This window comes from Triticum aestivum, chromosome 3B, assembly GCF_018294505.1.
Source record: "Triticum aestivum cultivar Chinese Spring chromosome 3B, IWGSC CS RefSeq v2.1, whole genome shotgun sequence".
NCBI lineage: Eukaryota > Viridiplantae > Streptophyta > Magnoliopsida > Poales > Poaceae > Triticum > Triticum aestivum.
In genome coordinates this window covers 669,574,685-669,595,618 of record NC_057801.1, presented here as the reverse complement: position 1 = coordinate 669,595,618, position 20,934 = coordinate 669,574,685, and the positions used below count along the sequence as shown (strand labels likewise).

The following is a 20,934-nucleotide window of genomic DNA, read 5'->3' as shown; positions in this document are numbered from 1 at the left end:
ATATAAAACGATCTCTAAATAACCTTTCATCCACAAACAGCTGATGGTTAAGTTAAAACACTCAAATGGTTTCAGCAGATAGCACATCCAATATAAAACGATCACTAAATAACCTATCATCCACGAACAGCTGGCATTTAAGTTAAAACATTCAAATGGTTCCAGAAGATAGCACACCCAGTATAAAACAACACAGGCTCGCTAAATAACCTTCCACCCACGAACAACTGACAGTTAATTAAGTTAAAACACTCAAATGGTTCCAGAAGATAGAACACCCAGTATAAAACGACACAGGCTCGCTAAATAACCTTTCATCCACAAAGTTCAAACTTAAAACACTTAACAGGATCCAGAAGATGTCCCACCCTAGTATAAAAGCTCAGCGAATTTCATGGAAGATTGTCTGGACTATGAGCCTATTAACACTTCAGGTTCCAAAAACGCGACAAAACATATCATATAAGAACCCATTACGTGAAGATTCACTACATACATAAATCATAAAAGGACTTTAGGGTATAGACCTGTACATGATTGCTTGAGAGTCAAAGAGTCGAAACCAATTTCCAACTAAAAAATCGTTTCCTACACTGTTGCTGTTGAGAGCAACAACTTCCAGTTTTGTGTGAACAGCCTGATAACAAAATAGTTGCTATTTGCTGATAAATCTGGACAATCCCCACGAAGATGTAATATATATGCACAGTCATACATCAAAACCTGGCATCGCAAACTGTGATGCGAAAGCCTCGACCTGGTTACCGAGCTCTATAATGTCCTTATTGTTCTCCAGGCCTCTTAGAAATTCCTTCTGCACTTTTCCGTGTTGTTTCAGAACACTGCCAGCTATCTGTGTCGCCCTGATGAGGAAATCTGCAATCACCTCGAAGTCATCTTCTAGGCAACCTCTAGTAGTCATTGCAGGTGTTCCTGCAGCATAAAGCACCATGATGATAAGCAGCAGGCAAATACTTACAGTAAACAAAGTGACATGTTATAAGAACTAACCAATACGAACGCCACCGGGAGATATTGAGCCATTGTCCCCATATATCGGTGTCTTATTTATAGAGATGTGGCACAGCTCACAGACCTTCTCAAAGTTCTTCCCTGTCAAAATGATGGAGAACAACTTAATAAGCAACATGCATCACCACTTCACAGAAAACATTTACAAGAGAAAGAATTATACCGTACATTACTTTGAAAAAATAACAATGATGCCTAACATACATTATTATTTGAATATTTGCTGAACTGCAAACCACATAACCAATTTATTTTCTGACTTATTGTCCATTAGTCAATATGAAACCAAATTTGCATCTTCTTAAAAGACAATCAAGGGAATACTTGATACTCCCTCCATCCGGAAATACTTGTCATCAAAATGAATAAAGGGGGACGTATCTAGACGCATTTTAGTTCTAGATACACCCCTTTTTATCCATTTTGATGACAAATATTTTCGGACGGAGGGGGTACATTGCAATAACAAAGTCAGAAAACAAGTACGCTGCAAATTGGAAGATAGAATTATACCGGTCAAGCCAAAAGTTCTGAGGTCCCAAAGTACCAAGTGATTATCAGTGCCACCAGTAACCAATCTGCATTTTCTTCTGAGCAAGGCCGATGCCAAAGCTTGAGCATTTTTCTTAACTTGTTGAATGTATGCTTTATATTCAGGCGTCGCAACTTGCTTCAGCGTTATCGCTAAAGCAGCAATATGGTTATTATGCGGCCCTCCTTGCAGTGAAGGGAATACAGCAAAATTTATCTTATCCTCAAAATCATAATCATTTTCATCCCCTTGAGAAAAAGATCCACCTCGCTTCCTCATATTCTTCCCTTTCCTAAAAAATATTATTCCACCTCTAGGACCCCTTAGGTTCTTGTGAGTAGTTGACGTAACAACGTCACAGTAGTCGAATGGACTACGACATTCCTGTGAAAGCAATAAGAAATAGCTATCAGCAGACAGTAGTACTCAGCTAGCAGCAAAGTGTGACAAAAGTTCAGGAAACAGCAACAAAGGAACTTTTTACTATGATGTAAACATCAAATAGTGGAACTGATACCCAGATTAAGCACTAGAAACAATTCAGACAATCTTTCAGAAGGTGGGTGTTCATAGATAACAAAACGTGAAAGTGCAAGGAACAGCACAGGAGCAAGAATAAATGTTTTCCTTGCTTAGTTCAACATGACAACATCACCAAGAAAACCAACAAGTAGCATTTTAATCAATATGAATATTTATCACTTGCGAACAGAATTCTTTCAGTTGAAAATAAGTTTTAATGGTGTTCCTATACAACTCAAGTGAGGTGGTTATGATGGTCTATTCTAACAACAATACCAAGTCATATATGCTCCATAAGAAGAATTACCACATAGTATTTGTATAACCATCAGGTATCAGCTAATTAAGAAATGATGCAATGATAAATGAGATGGCACACCAGAAAATATGCTTGTCACTTGAAATACTCTCTCTGTTGTAACACGAGTGTTATAAGGGACAGGTGATTTTGTTATAAGGGACAGGTGATTTTGCAGCTACAGCCTAAGATTAAGTTACAACTATGCCATGATAAACAATACTCCCTCCGTTCCTAAATATAAGTCTTTTAAGAGATTCCAATATGGACTACATACGGAGCAAAATGAGTGAATCTACACTCTAAAATATGTCTATATACATCCGTATGTAGTCCATATTGAAATTTCTAGGAAGACTTATATTTAGGAACGGAGGGAGTACAACATTTCAGGCATGAATGACCATGACAGAGAACTCCAAAGGCTCCTAATTACTTGTCATTTGAATTAATTTACATCATCATTCCTGAATTTGCACAAACCAAACAAATCAAGAACAAAGGCCCTACAAAAAGAATCCTTCAATTTGAGTTAATGCATTGGCCAAAAATATTCAAATGTTAGCTGATCTATACTGGACGTGCAAACATAACCAAATAATATTACCTCACGTCTTGCAACAAAAAACTATGCTAATCGATGTAAGCAATACACATGTTCACTGGACTATAAATAAATGATAAAAGAAACGAGATAATCTTTGAAATGGGACATTATCAAAGCACAAAGATAAACAATATGATGCAATCGCAGGTTCACAACTGGTTTTCCCAGCTATAGTTATTGTGAGAGCCACCCATAGTGCATTTAGAACACAATATGCAACCAAACTATCACCGTGAGATAACTAAATATGTGCCTTGACAGAAGTCAATGTACCTTTGCTGCAACAAGTCCGCTAATATGCGCCATGTCGCACATGAGCACTGCACCACACTTGTCAGCTATCAGCCTCATCCGTGCAAAGTCCCACTCCCTGGGGTAGGAACTCCCACCACAGATAAGAATCTTGGGGTGGAAATCCATTGCCCGGTCCTCAAGCTTGTCATAATCGATATAGCCAGTCTGTGGATTCACCTTGTATGACAAGCTCTCGAAGAATATCGAGGCCCCAGACACCTTCTTACCACTAGGCGTGTAGTACCCGTGGCTGACATGGCCACCGGACGGCGGCTCAAGGCCCATGATACGGTCGTTGGGAAGGAGAAGCCCTGTGTAGACCGCCAGGTTTGCGGAGGTGCATGAGTAGGGCTGGACATTGACCCCCCAGCAGGCGGGGTCTAGGCCGAAGGCGGTGCAGGCGCGCTCGTGGCAGAGGCGCTCGATGGCGTCGATGTGCTGGTTCCCGCCGTAGTAGCGAGCTCCCGGGTGCCCCTCGGAGTACTTGTTGGTGAGGTGGCTGCCGAGGGCGTCGAGCACGGCGCGGCAGACGAAGTTCTCCGAGGCGATGAGCTCGATGCCGCGCACCTGGCGCTCCCTCTCGCGCTCCATGAGCGCGTGCACGTCCGGGTCGGCCTCGGCGAGCGGCTGGTTCCCCCACGCGCGGACCGCGCCGCGGCGCGCCTCCAGATCCGCGCCCGACGCGTGACGCTTCGCGGGGCGCATGGCCGCCGCGGACGAGGACGAGCAGGAGGAGGCCTCCCCTCCGCCCCCTCCCCCGCCGCCGCCGAAGAGTCCGCGGCGCGGGCGCTTGACGCAGAGCGAGTGACCGAGGAGCGAGAAGTGCTGGTCGGCGCCCTCGTCGTCCCCGTCCTCGCCGTCGCCGCCGCCCCCGACGCTGCCCTCCGTCTTGACGTCGTCCGAGTCGTCGAACAGCCGCAGCGGCGTGGCGGCGCGCGCGTGCACGCGCGCGTGGGCGTTGGCGTGCGCGTGCGGGTGGAGCCCGAGCGAGAGGTCCGACGACCCTGGCCGCGAGAGATCCATGCCTTCCTCCAAATTCTCCCCAAATCGCCTCAAGCGAAACCGCAACCCTAGCTAATCAGACAGCTCAGGAACGGCACCCACAACAACAAACGCAGCAGGGGGCGCGGAGGCTACAACAGAGGCGGAGGCGAGCGGCGGCGGGGGTGGGCGGGGCCGCGGCGGAGGGAAGCATGGGCCGGCTCGGAGAGGGGGGTCGGGGTTTGGGGATCCCGCGGGCACGCGGCGCTCACGACGGACGCGGTGTTTGGAATCTGATGAGACGAAGTGGAGGAGGAGGAGGAAGGCAAAGGGGGATTTGATTGGCTTGGTTGTATCGACGAGGGCCAGGCGATGGAAGGGACGGGGACGGGTTGGTGCTGTGGTGTGGCCGGGGAATGGAATGCGGACGGGGGGACGCACCTGGATGGGAAACCGGACGGGGCGGGTGCGCGCCCCCGCGGGCCCCGGCCACGCGCCGGTGGCGGCCCGCTTGGGCTCGTGGGCTCGGACCGGGTCGCGGGGTCCGGTCCGGTCCGGGCGACGACTTTGTGGCTTTGTGCTCCGATCGCATCGCGCTGGCTTGGCTGGCCGCCTGCGAACGTTCTCACTGGCGTCATCGAGGCAAAGGGGACCCTGTTGTTATTTTATTTTTATTTTTATTTTGGCGATTGTTCTTTTTATTTGTTTATTGAGGAGAGATGAGATCTTTTTCTTTTGTGGATTGAAAAGTACGGAAGATGAGGTGTACGTGCATTGACTAATGAGGGCTCGCTCTGCCGAAAACTTGGGCGTCCGATCCGTCCATGATCCATGCGTTTGTGTATTAAATTAAAGAGAGATCTCCTTTTCCTTTTTTGTGCATGTGGTTCGAGTCCTTGATTCTGTGGATGAACCTGCTTGCGTTTTCAGGAATGTTCGGCGCGAAGGAGTTTGATCTGGACAGAGAACAGTTGCACTTTCATTTCGCAGGAAAAAAAAGAGAGTACAGATACACTCGATCTTCCTTGCTGAGCACGCGAGTGGCCCCGGCCAGATACACCCTTGAGCAAATCCCGGCGAGCACGCTTCAAACGTACGTAGACCATTTTAGCTCAAAATTGAACTGATATAGGTTCCTTTTGACAAAATAATCCCTCCGTCCGGAATTACTTGTCGCGGAAATGGATAAAATTGGATGTATCTAGAACTAAAAAATACATCTAGATACATCCATTTTTCCGACAAGTATTTCAGGACGGAGGGAGTACAATTTAGCGACTACTCAGGTCGGCTCAGCTCGATACCGAAAGGTCTTAAATCGTAAAATATATTCCCTTCATTTCTAAATATTTATCTTTTTAGAGATTTCAAATGAATTACCACACACGGATGTATATAGATATATTTTAGACTACATACGGAGCAAAATGAGTGAATCTACATACAGAGTCGTCAATAGTGAAATCTCTAAAAAATCTTACATTTTAGGAACGGAGGGAATAGATGATGCCCGGCGCGTTGCCGCGCGGACCTTGAAAAAACAAATGTATGAGTAGGTACTGAAAACTAAAACTATTGCAGAAGCAAATTAAAATTGTTCTTGGTTTATATTTTCAAGACAATAAAGCACATGAAGTAAGTTTTGTATAAAAAGTGAAATATTGAATTGAAGTCAATGGGGTGTGTACATAACAAAGATGTGTAGCATGACCAATATCCATTTGCTCCAAATATATACCGTCTATACCCACACAAAAATTAGTGAAAGAAACTGACATGCATGATTGTTGAAGTGGCATAGTTGCATGGATAGATTAGTGTACAAATTGTAACTTATGACCACATGCATGACTTGATGACGTGGCATAGTTGCATGAAGAGGAAAAATAGATAATGGTTTGCCACTATTTAAGAATAGAGGATACCATGGCATTTTTAGTTATTAATAGCATGGTATTTTTTATTTTTAAGAGGATGGTAATTTTTGTTTTTCGGAGGATGGCAATTGATTATTGAGAGGGTGTTATTTTTAGTTTCAATTAATGGCATGACATTTTTATTAATAATACTCCCTCCGTTCCTAAATATTTGTCTTTCTAGTGATTTCAAATGGACTATCACATACTGATGTATATAGACATATTTTAGAGTATAGATTCACTCATTTTGCTTCATATGTAGTCACTTGTTGAAATCTCTAAAAAGACAAATATTTAGAAACGGGGGGAGTAGGATGACATTTTTATTATAAAAGAGGATGCATTTTTATTTCTATGGCATGGCAGTTTTTATTGAAGCTTATCCAGATAAACCTTTTTTATCTAGAGGATGGCAGTTTGATAAAGTAATAAGGTGATTTTTCACATTTTCAGAGCATGGAATTTAAAATTTATGTGTATTTTTTTTGTTCATGACATTTTTTATCTAGAGGATGACAATTTTAAAGTTCAGCATGGCAATTTTTTCTAGATCACACGGCCTTACTTTTTAAAAAAAAGTTTAGCATGGCAATATCTCTTCTCTACTACTTAAAAAGAATGTAAGATTCCCGTTTCACCTTTCTTTTCATCACCCCTTCGTCCAACCTTCCCTGTATAATAATCAGCTTTATTTACTTATCTTCTGAATCAATTTTACTTTAATTTACTTACCAAATTTCCTACTACTTAAAAGAATGTAAGGTTTCCGTTTCACCTTTCTTTTCATCACCCCTTCGTCCAACCTTCCCTGTATAATAATCAGCTTTATTTACTTATCTTCTGAATCAATTTTACTTTAATTTACTTACCAAATTTCCTACTACTTAAAAGAATGTAAGGTTTCCGTTTCACCTTTCTTTTCATCACCCCTTCGTCCAACCTTCCCTGTATAATAATCAGCTTTATTTACTTATCTTCTGAATCAATTTTACTTTAATTTACTTACCAAATTTCTGATCAAAATATAAGGTAAATCATGGGCAGAATTTGATGGACATTTATTTACATAATCGCATACTATGTGCAGGTAAATCACCTCTGATCAAAATATAAGGTGAATCACAGACAAAATTTCATGAATATTTATTTACACAATCACATATTATGGGCAGGTAAATCAGAGGCTAACATACTCGAATATTTATATCTTGCTGCAACGCACGGGCATTTTTCTAGTTATTAAATAAAAACAGTTAACTTGGCCTTTGGGGCGAAACAAGGGGGTTTGTCCTAGGCCTCTACAACAAAAATTACAACGCGTGCAATGATAGCAATCTCTATCTCTACTACTTAAAGAGAATGTAAGGTTCTCATTTCACCTTTCTTTTCATCACCCTTTCGTCCAACCTTCCCTATATAATAATCAGCTTTATTTACTTATCTTCTGAATCAATTTTACTTTAGTTTACTTACCAAATTTCTAATCAAAATATAAGGTAAATCATGGGCAGAATTTGATGGACATTTATTTACACAATCGCATACTTTTTGCAGGTAAATCACCTCTGATCAAAATATAAGGTAAATCACAGACAAAATTTGATGAATATTTATTTACACAATCACATATTATGGGCAGGTAAATCAGAGGCTAACGTACTCGAATATTTATATCCCGCTGCAATGCACGAGCATTGTTCTAGTTATTAAATAAAAACAGTTAACTTGGCCTTTGGGGCAAAACAAGGGGGTTTGTCCTAGGCCTCTACAACAAAAATTACAACACGTGCAATGATAGCAATGGGAATAACGTTCGCTCAGGGGACGTACAATGGTTCTATCTTAGAAATGCCATGTAGGGTAAATGATGAGGTGGAGAAGAGAGAATCATAAGAAAAGTCGTGTCTTCCTTATTTAAGAGAAAATAAGAGATGATTTTTTAGCACAATATGTCGCACCACTTTTTAGGAATAGCTATTTATTGAAGATAAAGTTAAGAGATGACCCCCGCAAAAAAAAGGCTAAGAGATGACATTATTGATATATCTTTTTGCCATTTCTAAATTATATGCAAGACTTGAGATAAAACTATGTTGTCAATCATTATACATGTCCTCAACAATTGGGATAGAAAAAAGCCTCCATTTTCAGACAGAGCCCTCTGCAATGCGCGCCATTCACCAGCACATAAATTCAGTGCAAGCGTGTTTTTCCTAACAGGACGGCGTTGTGATTTGTTGAGCCTGTCTCGTTCGAAACGGTGCCAATCGCGTTTACGTCGGGTCGACGTTCAGTATTTGCTATTCCAGTACCGGCATGAAAACAGCCATACAAATGTCATTCGCCGAGGAAGCATGGAAAGGGACCCGGCGGTAAAGCACAAAGCACAGGAAGCAAGTCTAGGTTCGACCACACACGTCACTACTCCCTCCGTTCCGAATTACTTATCGCATTTATGAATGTATCTAGATGTATTTTAGTTCTAGATACATCCATTTCAGCGACGAGTAATTTGGAACGGAGGGAGTAGATGCGAGTACTAGTACAGTGTTTACATTCATCTTAACCGGGCAACCAGGGCCAGGTTCGATGTATCTGCACTAGCACACCAGACAACGTTAGGAATGAATTTACTCCAAACAAGAAATGAGAATTTCCCCCAAAGAAGAAAAAAAATAAGAATGGTTTTCTCATTGACTGCTGCTAGCACCGGACTGTCCATCGATAAATGAGACCATCTACAGCCGGACGCCTCAAACTGTCTCAAACGCCGAGCGGGTGTTCCGGTCAGTGCAGGTCATAGAAAACCGATCCAGCCTGGCGCCTCAAACTGGCCTCACACGTCTGGACCATTCGTGTTCGGCGCCCTCATATCCAGCCCAAATGTACGACTAATATGGGGCAGTCCGGTCCTGCCCGGGCACATCAGCCCAACCCACCACCAACCCCACAGCGTCCTCACAAAAAAAACAATCCGTCCCCTCTTCGAATCCTAGAGCTCACTTCACTGTCCTCTCTCGTTTCGTCCTCTCCTCTCCAATTTCGATCCAACTCGGTGACATGTCGAGCTCCGGCAGGCACTCCGGCTCCGACCTCGGTGTTGGCGAGTAGCGGGCCCTCCGGATTGTGTTGGAGCGGTCGAAGGTGAACACCGGGGGCAGCTCTGGATCTGCACTGCCATCGCTCCCGCGCTGGCGCAACGCAGATGTCGGAGCTGGCCCCTCCCGGCCCGCGTGCAGCTCCGCTAGGGCAACGACGTCCGCTCCGCCCCCGCGCCAACCCCTTTCCCCACCAACCACTGCTCCGCGCAAGCGACGGTGGGTGCTAGTGCCTGCTCCGCTGGCCCGCATGTGCACTCTAGACTTGGAGACGCGCGCCGCACGCTATGAAATGCAACAGGCAAGGGGGAGGGGCGCGGCGAAGCAGTTTGTGCGTCGCTACCGTGGGCTGCCGGCGGAGCCCGGCAAGGACGAGCGGCTCCTCGCTTGGGTCTACCGCTGGTCGCTGATGACGACAAAGACGGACACTCAATGCCTATGGCAGAAGAACGCGAAGGCGCCCCGGCTTGCCATTGGGCAGTCGGAGCGCGAGGCGGCAGAGGCGGCTCGGGTGGCCAAGCTCAAGCGGCAACATGATAGGGTCGTCTGGCGGATGAAGGGGGTCATCGTCCTCTCCGACGACTCCGAAATCAACGGCGACCACCACAGCTCCACCTCCGACGAATCCGATGGTCCACCACCTACCGATGACGCCTTTAGCTGCGCCGACGACTAGAAGGGCAAAGGCCCGGTGAGGAAGTGGTGAGTCTCCGTCATTAATTTTTACTTATTTATGTTTCTAGTCAAAACATGTCCATCGTATGTGGATTATGTGAACTTTAGTAGCTTTGGAGATTCGCCTGTGATTTTTTGGTGATCGGAATGTGCATATCTATGTTTGTTTCATAGTCCGTCCAACGATCTACGTAATTTATATTCACGTTGCATGAGTAGTATGGATATTGGGTATCGGATATGAGGAGTGTGGATTGATACATCTCCAAAGTATTTATAATTTTTTATTGTTCCATGCTATTATATTATCTGTTTTGGATGTTTTATATGCATTAATATGTTGTTTTATATTATTTTTGGGACTAATTTATTAACCTAGAGCCCAGTGCTAATTTCTGTTTTCTCCTTGTTTTTGAGTTTTACAAAAAAGGAATATCAAACGGAATCCAAACGGAATAAAACTTTCGCGATGATTTTTCTTGGGACAGAAGACATCCGCGGAGCTTGGAGAGGAAGGAAGAAGAGTCCCGAGGGCTCCACAAGCCCTCAGGGCGCGCCTACTGGCTTGTGGCCCCCCCGGGAGTTCTCTAACCCTACTTTTTGGCCTATAAATTTCCAAATATTCCCAAACCATCAGAGGCATCCACCAAAATACTTTTAAGCTGCCGCAAGGCTCTGTTCCCGTGAGATCCCATCTTGGGACCTTTTTCGGCACCCTGCCGAAGGGGGATTCGATCACGGAGGGCATCTACATCAACTCTATTGCCCTTCCGATGAAGTGTGAGTAGTTTACCACAGACCTACGGATCCATAGCTAGTAGTTAGATGGCTTATTCTCTCTCTTTGATCTTCAATACCATGTTCTCCTCGATGTTCTTGGAGTTTTATCCGATGTAATATTTTTTTGCAGTGTGTTTGTCAAGATCCGATGAATTGTGGATTTATGATCAGATTATATATGGATATTATTTGAGTCTTTACTGAATTCTTATATGCATGATTAAATATCTTTGTACTTCTCTTCGAATTATTGGTTTAGTTTGGCCAACTAGATTGATTCTTCTTGCAATGGGAGAGGTGCTTAGTTTTGGGTTCAATCTTGTGGTGTCCTCACCCAATGACAAAAAGGGTAGCGAGGCACGTATTGTGTTGTTGCCATCAAGGTAAAAATATGGGGGTTTCATCATATTCTTTAGTTTATCCCTCTACATCATGTCATCTTATTTAAGGCATTACTCCATTCTTACGAACTTAATATTCTAGATGCATGCTGGATAGCGGTCGATGTGTGGAGTAATAGTAGTAGATGCAGAATTGTTTCGGTCTACTTGACACGGACGTCATGCCTATATTTATAATCATTGCCTTGGATATCATCATAACTTTGCGCTTTTCTATCAATTGCTCGACACTAATTTGTTAGCCCACCATATGTTTTCTTTTAAGAGAGAAGCCTCTAGTGAAACATATGGCCCCCGGGTCTATTTTTCATTATATATTTTCTAATCTATAAAACCAAAAACCAAAAAATACTTTGTTGCAATTTATTTATTTTTACTTTGTTTTACGGTTTAGTAATATTTTATACCTGCCTCTATCAGATCTCATCCTTACAAGTATCGTGAAGGGATTGACAACCCCTTTATCGCGTCGGGTGCAAGTGTTTGATTGTTTGTGTAGGTGCATAGATTGGAGACTTGTTCGTACCTCCTACTGGATTAATACCCTGGTTCTCAAACTGAAGGAAATACTTATCTCTACTTTGCTACATCATCCTTTCCTCTTCAAGGGAAAAACCAACGCAAGCTTAAAAAGTAGCACAAATAATTTTTGGCACCGTTGCGAGGGAGGTTCTACGTCAAGCCTACCAAGTACCCATCATAAACTCTCATCTTTTGCATTACATTATTTGCCATTTTCCTCTTGTTTTCCTCCCCCCAACCTATAAATGTTTTAAGAAAATCACAAAAATATTGGCCTTCTTTCCGTTTGCCCTTATGTCTTACTTGGTTTGTTTGCTTGTTTGCTTGGCATAATTGTGTATTTATTCAAAATCAGGAAGCAAAGAGTTTATGGATCCTCATCCACTTGCTAATCTTATTAAGAGACCAATTATGATGAACCAATTGCTAGTGAGTTGTGTGCACAAGATTATCTTTATGAAATTTTGCTTGAAATTCGTGAATCAGAAAATTGTGATGAAGTGTTAAAAGAAGAAATTTATGAAGTGATTCACGATGGCTCCTTGGATGAAAAGCATGATTGCAATGGTTCTACTATAAATTCTATTAGTGTCATTTGTAATATAAAAGCTGATTCATGATAAATTTATGAAGTGATTCACGATGGCTCCTTGGATGAAAAGCATGATTGCAATGGTTCTACTATTAATTCTACTATAAATTTATGAAGTGATTCACGATGGCTCCTTGGATGAAAAGCATGATTGCAATGGTTCTAAATTCTATAAATGGATTGACAATCCCTTTATCGCATTGGATGAAAATCATGATTGCGTTGGGTGCAGCAGCTTTCCCTACATTTGCTCTAGTGCTTCACTTATATCTTTTTAGAGCATGGCGGTGGTTTTATTTTATAGAAATTGTTGAACTCTCATGCTTCACTTATATTATTTTGAGAGTCTCTAAACAACATGGTAATTTTCTTGGGTTATGAATTTAGTCCTAATATGATGTGCATCCAAGAGGGATATAATAAAAACTTTCATATAAAGAGCATTGAATACTATGAGAAGTTTGATTCTTTGCATTTGTTTTGAGACATAAAGATGGTGATATTAGAGTCATGCTAGTGAGTAATTGTGGATTGGTAGAAATACTTGTGTCAAAGTTTGTGATCCCCGTAGCATGCACGTATGGTGAACCGTTATTTGATGAAGTCGGAGCATGATTTATTTTTTTATTGCAATCCTTTGTGTGGAGGTAGGGATCGCGTGATGGTTAATTCCTACAAACCCTTCCCCTAGGATCATGCGTGTAGTACTTTGTTTCAATGGCTTATAGACTTTTGCAATAAGTGTGTGAGTTCTTTATGACTAATGTTGAGTCCATGGATTATACGCACTCTCACCCTTCCACCATTGCTAGCCTCTCTAGTATCATGCAATTCTCGTTGGTGCATTAAACCCACCATATACCTTCCTCAAAACAGCCACCATACCTACCTATTATGGCATTTCCATAGCCATTTTGAGATATATTGCCATGCAACTTCCACCATTCCATTTATTATGACACGCACCATCATTGCCATATTGCTTTGCATGATCTTGTAGTTGACATAGTATGGCAAGGCCACCGTTCATATTTTTTATACGTGTCACTTTTGTGACACTCGGATAATTAAGCTACAATGAACCTTTGCTAATGATGCCACGTCACCTCGATTGATGTTGATAAACTCACGCTGATTCGAAACCGATTCAAATTCAAATTCAAACTCAAGTCAAATGGTAAATGTTTTCAAGTTTAAAACTAAGATGCTCGGGTTGTGCGAGATAAATCATAAGTAGTAATGGTGGAGAAACCCATTTTTATAAAATGTTTAAATACTCTAAAAATAAATAAACTACATCATAAACAATTATCTAAATACCTTTTGTAGTTAATAAAATGTTAAACTATTTTATTTGGAGGCTAAACTTTTGTGGCAGTGGTGTATTTAATAAAACTAATTTAGGTACTAATAATATATTTACAAAACTAAAATAAATTTAAAACTAAAATAAAATAGAAAAGAAAAAAAGAAACAAAACAAAAATAAAAGGTAAACAGACCCCCCCCCCACTGGGTCGTGACCCAGCTGGCTACTCCAACCGGCCGGCCCAGGCGGCCCACCTGAGGGAGTCCTGGACTAGGGGGTCCTCAGGCGTCTGGGCTATGTGATGTGGGCCGAACTAATGGGCCGTGAAGATATGAGATCGAAGACCTTCCCCCATGTCCGGATGAGACTCTCCTTTGCGTCGATGGCAAGCTTGGCGTTAAGATCATGCATCTTCCCTCCTTTGTAAACCGACTCTGTGCAAGCCTAGGTCCCTCCGCTGTCAATATAAACTAGAGGGTTTAGTCCGTGGAGGTCATACATGCTAGACATCTAGGGTTTAGCCATTACGATCTTGAGGTAGATCAACTCTTGTAACCCCTATACTCATCAAAGTCAATCAAGCAGGACGTAGGGTATTACCTCCCTTAAGAGGGCCCGAACCTGGATAAAACATCGTGTCCGCTGCCTCTTGTTACCTTTGATCCTTAGATGCACAGTTTGGGACCCCCTACCCGAGATCTGCTGATTTTGACACCGACATTGGTGCTTTCATTGAGAGATCCACTATGTCGTCGCTAGAAGGCTCGATGGCTCCATCAATCATCCACAAAAATACCGCATTTAGGGAGAATTTTCTCCCTGGCCAAATCTTTGTATTCGGCCGCTTTGCACTGCGGGCCAATTCGATTGGCCATCTGGAGCAGATAGACAACTACGGCCCTGGTCATCAGATCAGTTTTGGAAATCTGAACTACGTCGCTGATACCGAGGAGACTTGGTCTTCCAAGGGTTCGCGGCCCCGACCACCACTCTGGCCCTAGATTCCGAACGCGTCACCAGGTCCGAAGACGGGAAACTAAAGCCCGTCGGAACCTTTGCAGCTGTAGAACTTGACATCGGAGAACTGGACGGGATCGCATCACCGGCAGGCCTGGGGTTACCCCAGGCTCCCTCTATCCTTATGAGACCGGACTCCCCTCCGGACACTAGCTCCAAACTCTCGAGGTCCGTGTTATGTGAGTTCGGCCAAGGAGCTTCTACCCCGCCCAACCCACCGTACCCTCGCTCCCCCGTCCATACCTCGCTCTTAAACGAGGCCCTGGACTTAATGCGATCTCTCGCCATCACAGAGGGATCACTTCTGAACTACGCCCAGCCTATACGAGGGGCTGAGAGTAGGGAATTTTACATCCCACCCACCACCCACTTCATAGTCATTGTCAAGGACTTAACCGACATGCTCGACTACGCTTCCGAAGACATTGATGGTATGGACGACGATTCCGGAGATGAGCAAAGCCAGAACCCGCCGTTCACCGGACGCTGGACGGCTACTTCCACATATGACGTGTACATGGTGGACACACCCAAAGAGGATGACGGCGATGGTGGGAAGGATCTAGATGAGGACAAGCCTTCCGAGGCACCACCAAAACATCGACATCAGCGGCGCCGCTCAAAATCGCGTCGCGAAAAAGACAGCTATACCGGCACCGGAGACAATAATACTCCAGAGAACACCGAAGACCAAGAAGCCCCTATCGAGCCAACATCCGATCAGGATGATTTGGAAGATGGGCAAGTCAACCCCGACGATCCTATCGGGAATGAGGATTCGGGGGATAGTAACTACTTACCAATCTCCGAAGAGGACGAGAGCCTCAGCGATGAAGAATTCATCGTGCCAGAGGAACCCCTTGAACAAGAGCGCTTTAAGCGTCGGCTACTAGCCACTGCAAGAAGCCTGAAAAAGAAACAACAGCAACTTCAAGCTGATCAGGATTTGCTCAATGAAAGATGGTCTAATGTCCTGGCAGCCGAGGAATACGGCCTCGAGCGCCCAACCAAGAGTTACCCAAAGCGCAGGCTGCTACCCCAATTCAACGACGAGGTCCGGGAACCTATACCAATAGTGTGTAACGCCACGGGTGGACCTGACCGACCACCTCATGGTTGGGACAGAGCGGCAACTCAAGCCGAACACCAGCCTGCACCACCCCGCCATAAAGGCAAAGAGACAGCAGCTGAAGGACACACTTATGACCTACGACATGATCTGGATAATAGAGCTGGTCAGACCAAATCAATCTATGGGTCAAGGGGGCATGCCCCATCACGAGAAGACGACCATCAGGCCTGGCGCGACAAGCACACCTTCACCCGAGCCAAAAACTACATATGGACTCCATCCGAACTGCGTCGTGACATTGCCCGATACAGAGGCGCCTCACACCCCCTATGCTTCACCGATGAGGTAATGGAGCATCAGTTCCCAGAAGATTTTAAACCCGTGAACATTGAATCATACGATGGCACAACAGATCCCACAGTATGGATTGAAGATTTTCTTCTCCACATCCACATGGCCCGCGGTGATGACTTACATGCCATCAAGTACCTCCCTCTAAAACATAAGGGACCAGCACGACACTGGCTAAACAGCCTCCCAGAAAACTCTATTGGTAGCTGGGAAGACTTGGAGGACGCCTTCAGAGACAACTTCCAAGGTACCTATGTTCGGCCCCTAGACGCTGATGACCTTAGTCACATAATCCAGCAACCCAACAAATCAACCCGAAAGCTCTGGACCAGGTTCTTAATCAAGAAGAACCAGATTGTAGATTGTCCGGACGCCAAAGCCCTCGCGGCCCTCAAACACAACATCCGAGACGAATGGCTCGCCCGCCACCTCGCACAAGAGAAACGGAAGTCCATGGCAGCCCTTACCGCACTTATGACCCGCTTTTGCACGGGAGAAGATAGCTGGCTAGCTCGTAGAAGCAATAGCACCAGCGGCCCAGGCACCTATGAAGCCAGGGACGGCAATGGCAAGCCACGACGTGACAAGCACAAGCGTCGAAACAATAACGAAGACACGGCGGTCAACACCGGATTCAGTGGCTCCAAACCCGGTCAACGGAAGAAGCCATTCAAAGGAAGCAAAGATGGTCCATCCAGTTTGGACAGAATACTTGATCGACCATGCCAGATTCATGGCACCCCCGATAAACCTGCCAATCACAGCAACAGAAATTGGTGGGTTTTTAAACAGGCTGTCAAGCTCAACGCCGAACACAAGGGGAAAAGGCCGCCTAGCGAGGACGATGAAGAAGAGCCTCGCCCACTAAACACAGGGGGACAAAAGAAATCCCCCCCAGGTCAAAATAGTGAATATGATCTATGTCACCCACATCCCCAAGCAGGAGTGCAAGCGCGCATTAAGGGACGTGTACGCCGTAGAGCCGGTCGCCCCAAAATTCAACCCATGGTCGGCTTGTCCGATCACCTTCGATTGAAAGGACCACCCGACCAGTATCCGGCATGAAGGTTCGGTAGCTTTGGTCCTCGACCCAATCATTGACGGATTTCACCTCACACGAGTCCTCATGGATGGCGGCAATAGTCTTAACCTACTTTACCAGGACACTATCCGCAAAATGGGCATTGATCCTTCACAAATCAAGCCCACTAAAACTACCTTTAAAGGAGTAATACCTGGTGTAGAAGCCCGTTGCTCGGGCTCAATAACGTTGCAGGTCGTCTTCGGCTCGCCCGACAACTTCTGCAGTGAGGACTTGATCTTCGATATCGTCCCCTTCCAAAGTGGCTATCACACGCTACTTGACGGACCGCTTTCGCTCGATTCAATGCGGTCCTGCACTATGCTTATTTAAAGCTCAAAATGCCCGATCCACGTGGCATCATAATAGTAAATGGAAACACGGAACGCTCCCTCTGTACGGAGGAGCACACTACGGCTCTCGCGACCGAAGTACAGAGCGGCTCCCTCAAGCCGCACACCTCATCGGCCATCAAGCCGCCGGACTTTGTTAAAAAGGTCTGGATAGTCCCGCAAGTTGATGGCTCGGTACTTCCAGAGCTAGACTAGCAGTTTCGCCTCCGTCATCACCGCACACACCCGCAAAATTCGTACCGCGCATGCGTCATTACACACTCAAAATACCCTGGGCATCAACAGAGGCACAATACGGACAGGTCTATAGTATGTTTCGACCCTGTATAACCTTCCACCTTTTTTGATTACCTTTTCTCTCCTACCATAGGTGCATTCGAACCTGTATATCCTACGGACTCACAAGGACTCTCTTCGAGCCCGGTTTCGTGCGGATAATCGAAGACCACTCCTTTACGGAACTTCTCTCTACAAGGCGAAAGCAGCGCAGACGTGCGGCAGGATATCCAGACCAAACCTTATTCAAAGGACCTGTATTGAGCTTTTCTCCTTATTATTAGACCCCCGGCATGTAAAATGGCTTTGGTGCCTATGGTAACCTTTGTAAGATCGCATTTTGAAGTATCAATTAGGTCCTAGTGAGGACAATTCTTCGGTATCAACTTTATTCATAAAACTGTAATCCAGTTGTATCACTCACATACCTCGACATCCATTGCCAGGGGCTCTATACTGCCACATATGTGTCGTCAAAAAAAGTCCGAACAGCTTTGTAGCATACTTCGGCGTCCCGAACTTGGCATTATATGCATCGACTCCGAATCATGTCTTTGGTCAATAGTTGGGTTGCCCGGCTCCTGTGTTTGCTACCTTACATTCTGTTTGTTCGACTAGGGTAGTAAAGGGAGAACTACTGCGATTGTCTTTCTGGTTCGTCCGGTCAAGCACCTCCATAGAGAAAGCCGAAAACTAACTGTCATGATGCGGCGAGAGCTGGTCAGCCACTCGGCAACTTACTAAATCTTTAACTATTTTTCCGTATTAAACGAAGGACTGTTTTTCCGGTCATGTACGTAACACATCCGCATTCGAATAGCCGAACACGTACCAGGGGCTATTTTTATAGCCCCATCATCAAACTCCTATGGCTAAGTGAGAGTGGTAAAGCAATATAGTATGATTGCCTGGTTCGCCGCACTGACACCTCCGTTACGGACCAAGACGTTGGGACAAGAGTGTTCATGTGCCAATCCGAACACCCTCGTAGCATCTACGTGGGGGCTGAAGCCGATGACTAGAAAACTCTCAGGAATACAAAAATGGCCGCACAGGAGGAAAAAACTTTCAGAACAATGGCACAAATATATCACAAAGCCTTAATATACATAATAAACACGTCCGGGTCGTTCAGATACATTCATTCGAACATAATTTCCTTTGAGCATTGACCCTCTATCAAGCGGGCACCCTCTAGGACATCGTCTAAATAACGCTCTGGCGTGAGGTGGCCCTTGCCTTCGGGAGGACCCTCAACCACGATAATAGCGGCCTTCATCTTCGCCCAGTGCACTTTGACGTGGGCGAAGGCCATCCGTGCACCTTCTATGCACACTGAGCGCTTGATTGCATCAATTTGGGGCACGACATCGATGAGTCGCCGCACTAGGCCAAAGTAGCTGCTCAGAACGGGTTCGGCTGGCCACAGCCAGACTACGACCTCCTTCATGGCTGCTCCGAACATTTTATGTAGCTCGGCCCACTGTGCCATCTGGTCGTTCAGCAGCGCCGAACGCTCTTGCATCGCGAACTGCGACAAGAACAACTTCTCCGTTGCATGCCCCTCCTGGGCTCGGTAGAATTGCGCAGCGTCCGCGACACTCTTCGGAAGATCCATAAAGGCGTCTGGAGAACTCCATAGTCGATTAAGCAAGGCATACCTCTGATCGCCAAAGTTAGACTGTAAAAGAAAGAGCTTACAAGCCGCTATCTGTCCGGCCTGTTGGATCTCCTCGTGAGCCGCTCGGGATTTGGACCTCGCCTCTTGGGCTTCGTAAAGGGCCTTGGCGAGTTCGGCCGCCTTCGCTTTATTCTCCTCCTCGAGGAGCTTGCACTTGCGAGTAGAGTCCTTGAGCTCTTGCTCAACTTTGGATACCCGCTCCTCGAACTGGCACCGGGTGACTTGTTCGGCCTTCAAATCAGCAGTCGCTTTCTCTGTGGCCACATCGCTCACCCTTGCCTGCTCCTTCACGCAGGCAAGGTCACTCCTTAGGGTCTCGACCTCAGTAGCACCATCTGCAATTATGCATACAACAACATGTAAGCTTCAACTTAGCATTTGAAAAACTAATTCAATTATATATGGAATACTTGAAACATACCCTGCGCCTCGTCGAGCCGCTTATTAATACGGACATTGTCATCGTCGACCAGCTGTAGTTTCTTCTTCAGTTCAGAAACTTCGGTGGCCTGAGCGGTCGCCGCTAATAGTGAAGCCTATTTTTTATCCAAAAGATAAGTATGTTATTTCCTGCGGATATTTATAGACCCTCTATTTGCCCTCCTTCATTAGACAAACAGAGTCTCAGGGGCTACTATCTATATACAGGAAGAATTTTCATACGGAAAGCGGCTAAAGACATTACATCGCATACTTTGAAGCCTATTAGTAGGCTCGTGAAGGCTTCATTCAGCCCGCTTTTAGCGGACTGAACCTTCTCAGCCACCGTACCCATCAAGGTACGATGCTCCTCCAAGACAGACGCACTTTGCGGAGCATCCGTTAGCATGTTCGGCACCTCTGCATTAGTAGAGGCTGCCGCCGAAGTAGCCGTCTCCCTCCGGCAGAGGGGGCTACTGATTCGGTTCCGGAACCACTTGCGTCTCCGGAACAGTATCTGGCTGCGGGTCGGATAATCCGGGACCCCCGTCGCCAGTCTCCATGAAGGTTGCACCCCTTATGTCCTTGGCAGCCAAGGTGTTATCCTCTGGCGCCTTCTTGGTCCCCTCCTGCACTTCTTCGGAGCCTGGAGAAATTCTTTGGGACGACACCTTGGTGTCAGCCGCCCTAGGAGGCGGGGAAGCTTGTGGAGGCGTCTTTCTCTCCATCTTCTCTGGCGAAAGATCCCTCGATGACGATGATTCTTGAGGGATGTCGCGGGCCGGACTAAAACACGAAATTTGATATTATTCTTATAATTTACAAAAAGATTGGATGTATATAAGGCGTCCTAAGATACTTACAATTCGGCAAGGGACTTGGCTCGGGGGCGGCGCTTAGGGACAACTTCGGTGTCCGAATCTGAATCATCCGAGAGGGATATCTTTCCCCTCATGGACGCCCCTCCTCCGAACCCATGGGGGCTGCCCTCATTTTCCCTTTGAGGGGAGGGTTCTCTTCTTCTTCCTCCTCCACCTCGTCCTTGTCTTCGTCTCCCTCGGGAGAGGAAGGAGCCTTGGTTCCTCCGGACATAGCGCCCAAAGTATCTTCGTGATGGAGGCC

The 20,934-nt window shown here is 45.4% G+C and overlaps 1 protein-coding gene across 1 annotated transcript; it reads right to left on the bottom strand.

The window, feature by feature from the left end:
• Window positions 1-435: 435 nt before the first annotated feature.
• LOC123071594 (serine hydroxymethyltransferase 7) lies at window positions 436-4,647 on the bottom strand. The gene is made up of 4 exons (XM_044495177.1): window positions 3,265-4,647; window positions 1,546-1,948; window positions 1,012-1,113; window positions 436-933 (listed from the first exon to the last, which is right to left on the bottom strand). Exons 1-4 carry the CDS (start codon window positions 4,306-4,308, stop codon window positions 710-712), a joined length of 1,773 nt encoding a protein of 590 aa, XP_044351112.1. The 5' UTR covers window positions 4,309-4,647; the 3' UTR covers window positions 436-709.
• Window positions 4,648-20,934: the final 16,287 nt, after the last annotated feature.

What these genes read in the sequence shown, in the direction of transcription:
- LOC123071594 (XM_044495177.1), bottom strand. Translation starts at nt 4,308, where the DNA reads ATGGATCTCTCGCGGCCAGGGTCGTCGGACCTCTCGCTCGGGCTCCAC. An exon ending in GCGGACTTGTTGCAGCAAAG is followed by an intron (nt 1,949 to 3,264) that starts GTACATTGACTT and finishes TTGCTTTCACAG; the next exon opens with GAATGTCGTAGTCCATTCGA. An exon ending in TCCCGGTGGCGTTCGTATTG is followed by an intron (nt 934 to 1,011) that starts GTTAGTTCTTAT and finishes TTTATGCTGCAG; the next exon opens with GAACACCTGCAATGACTACT.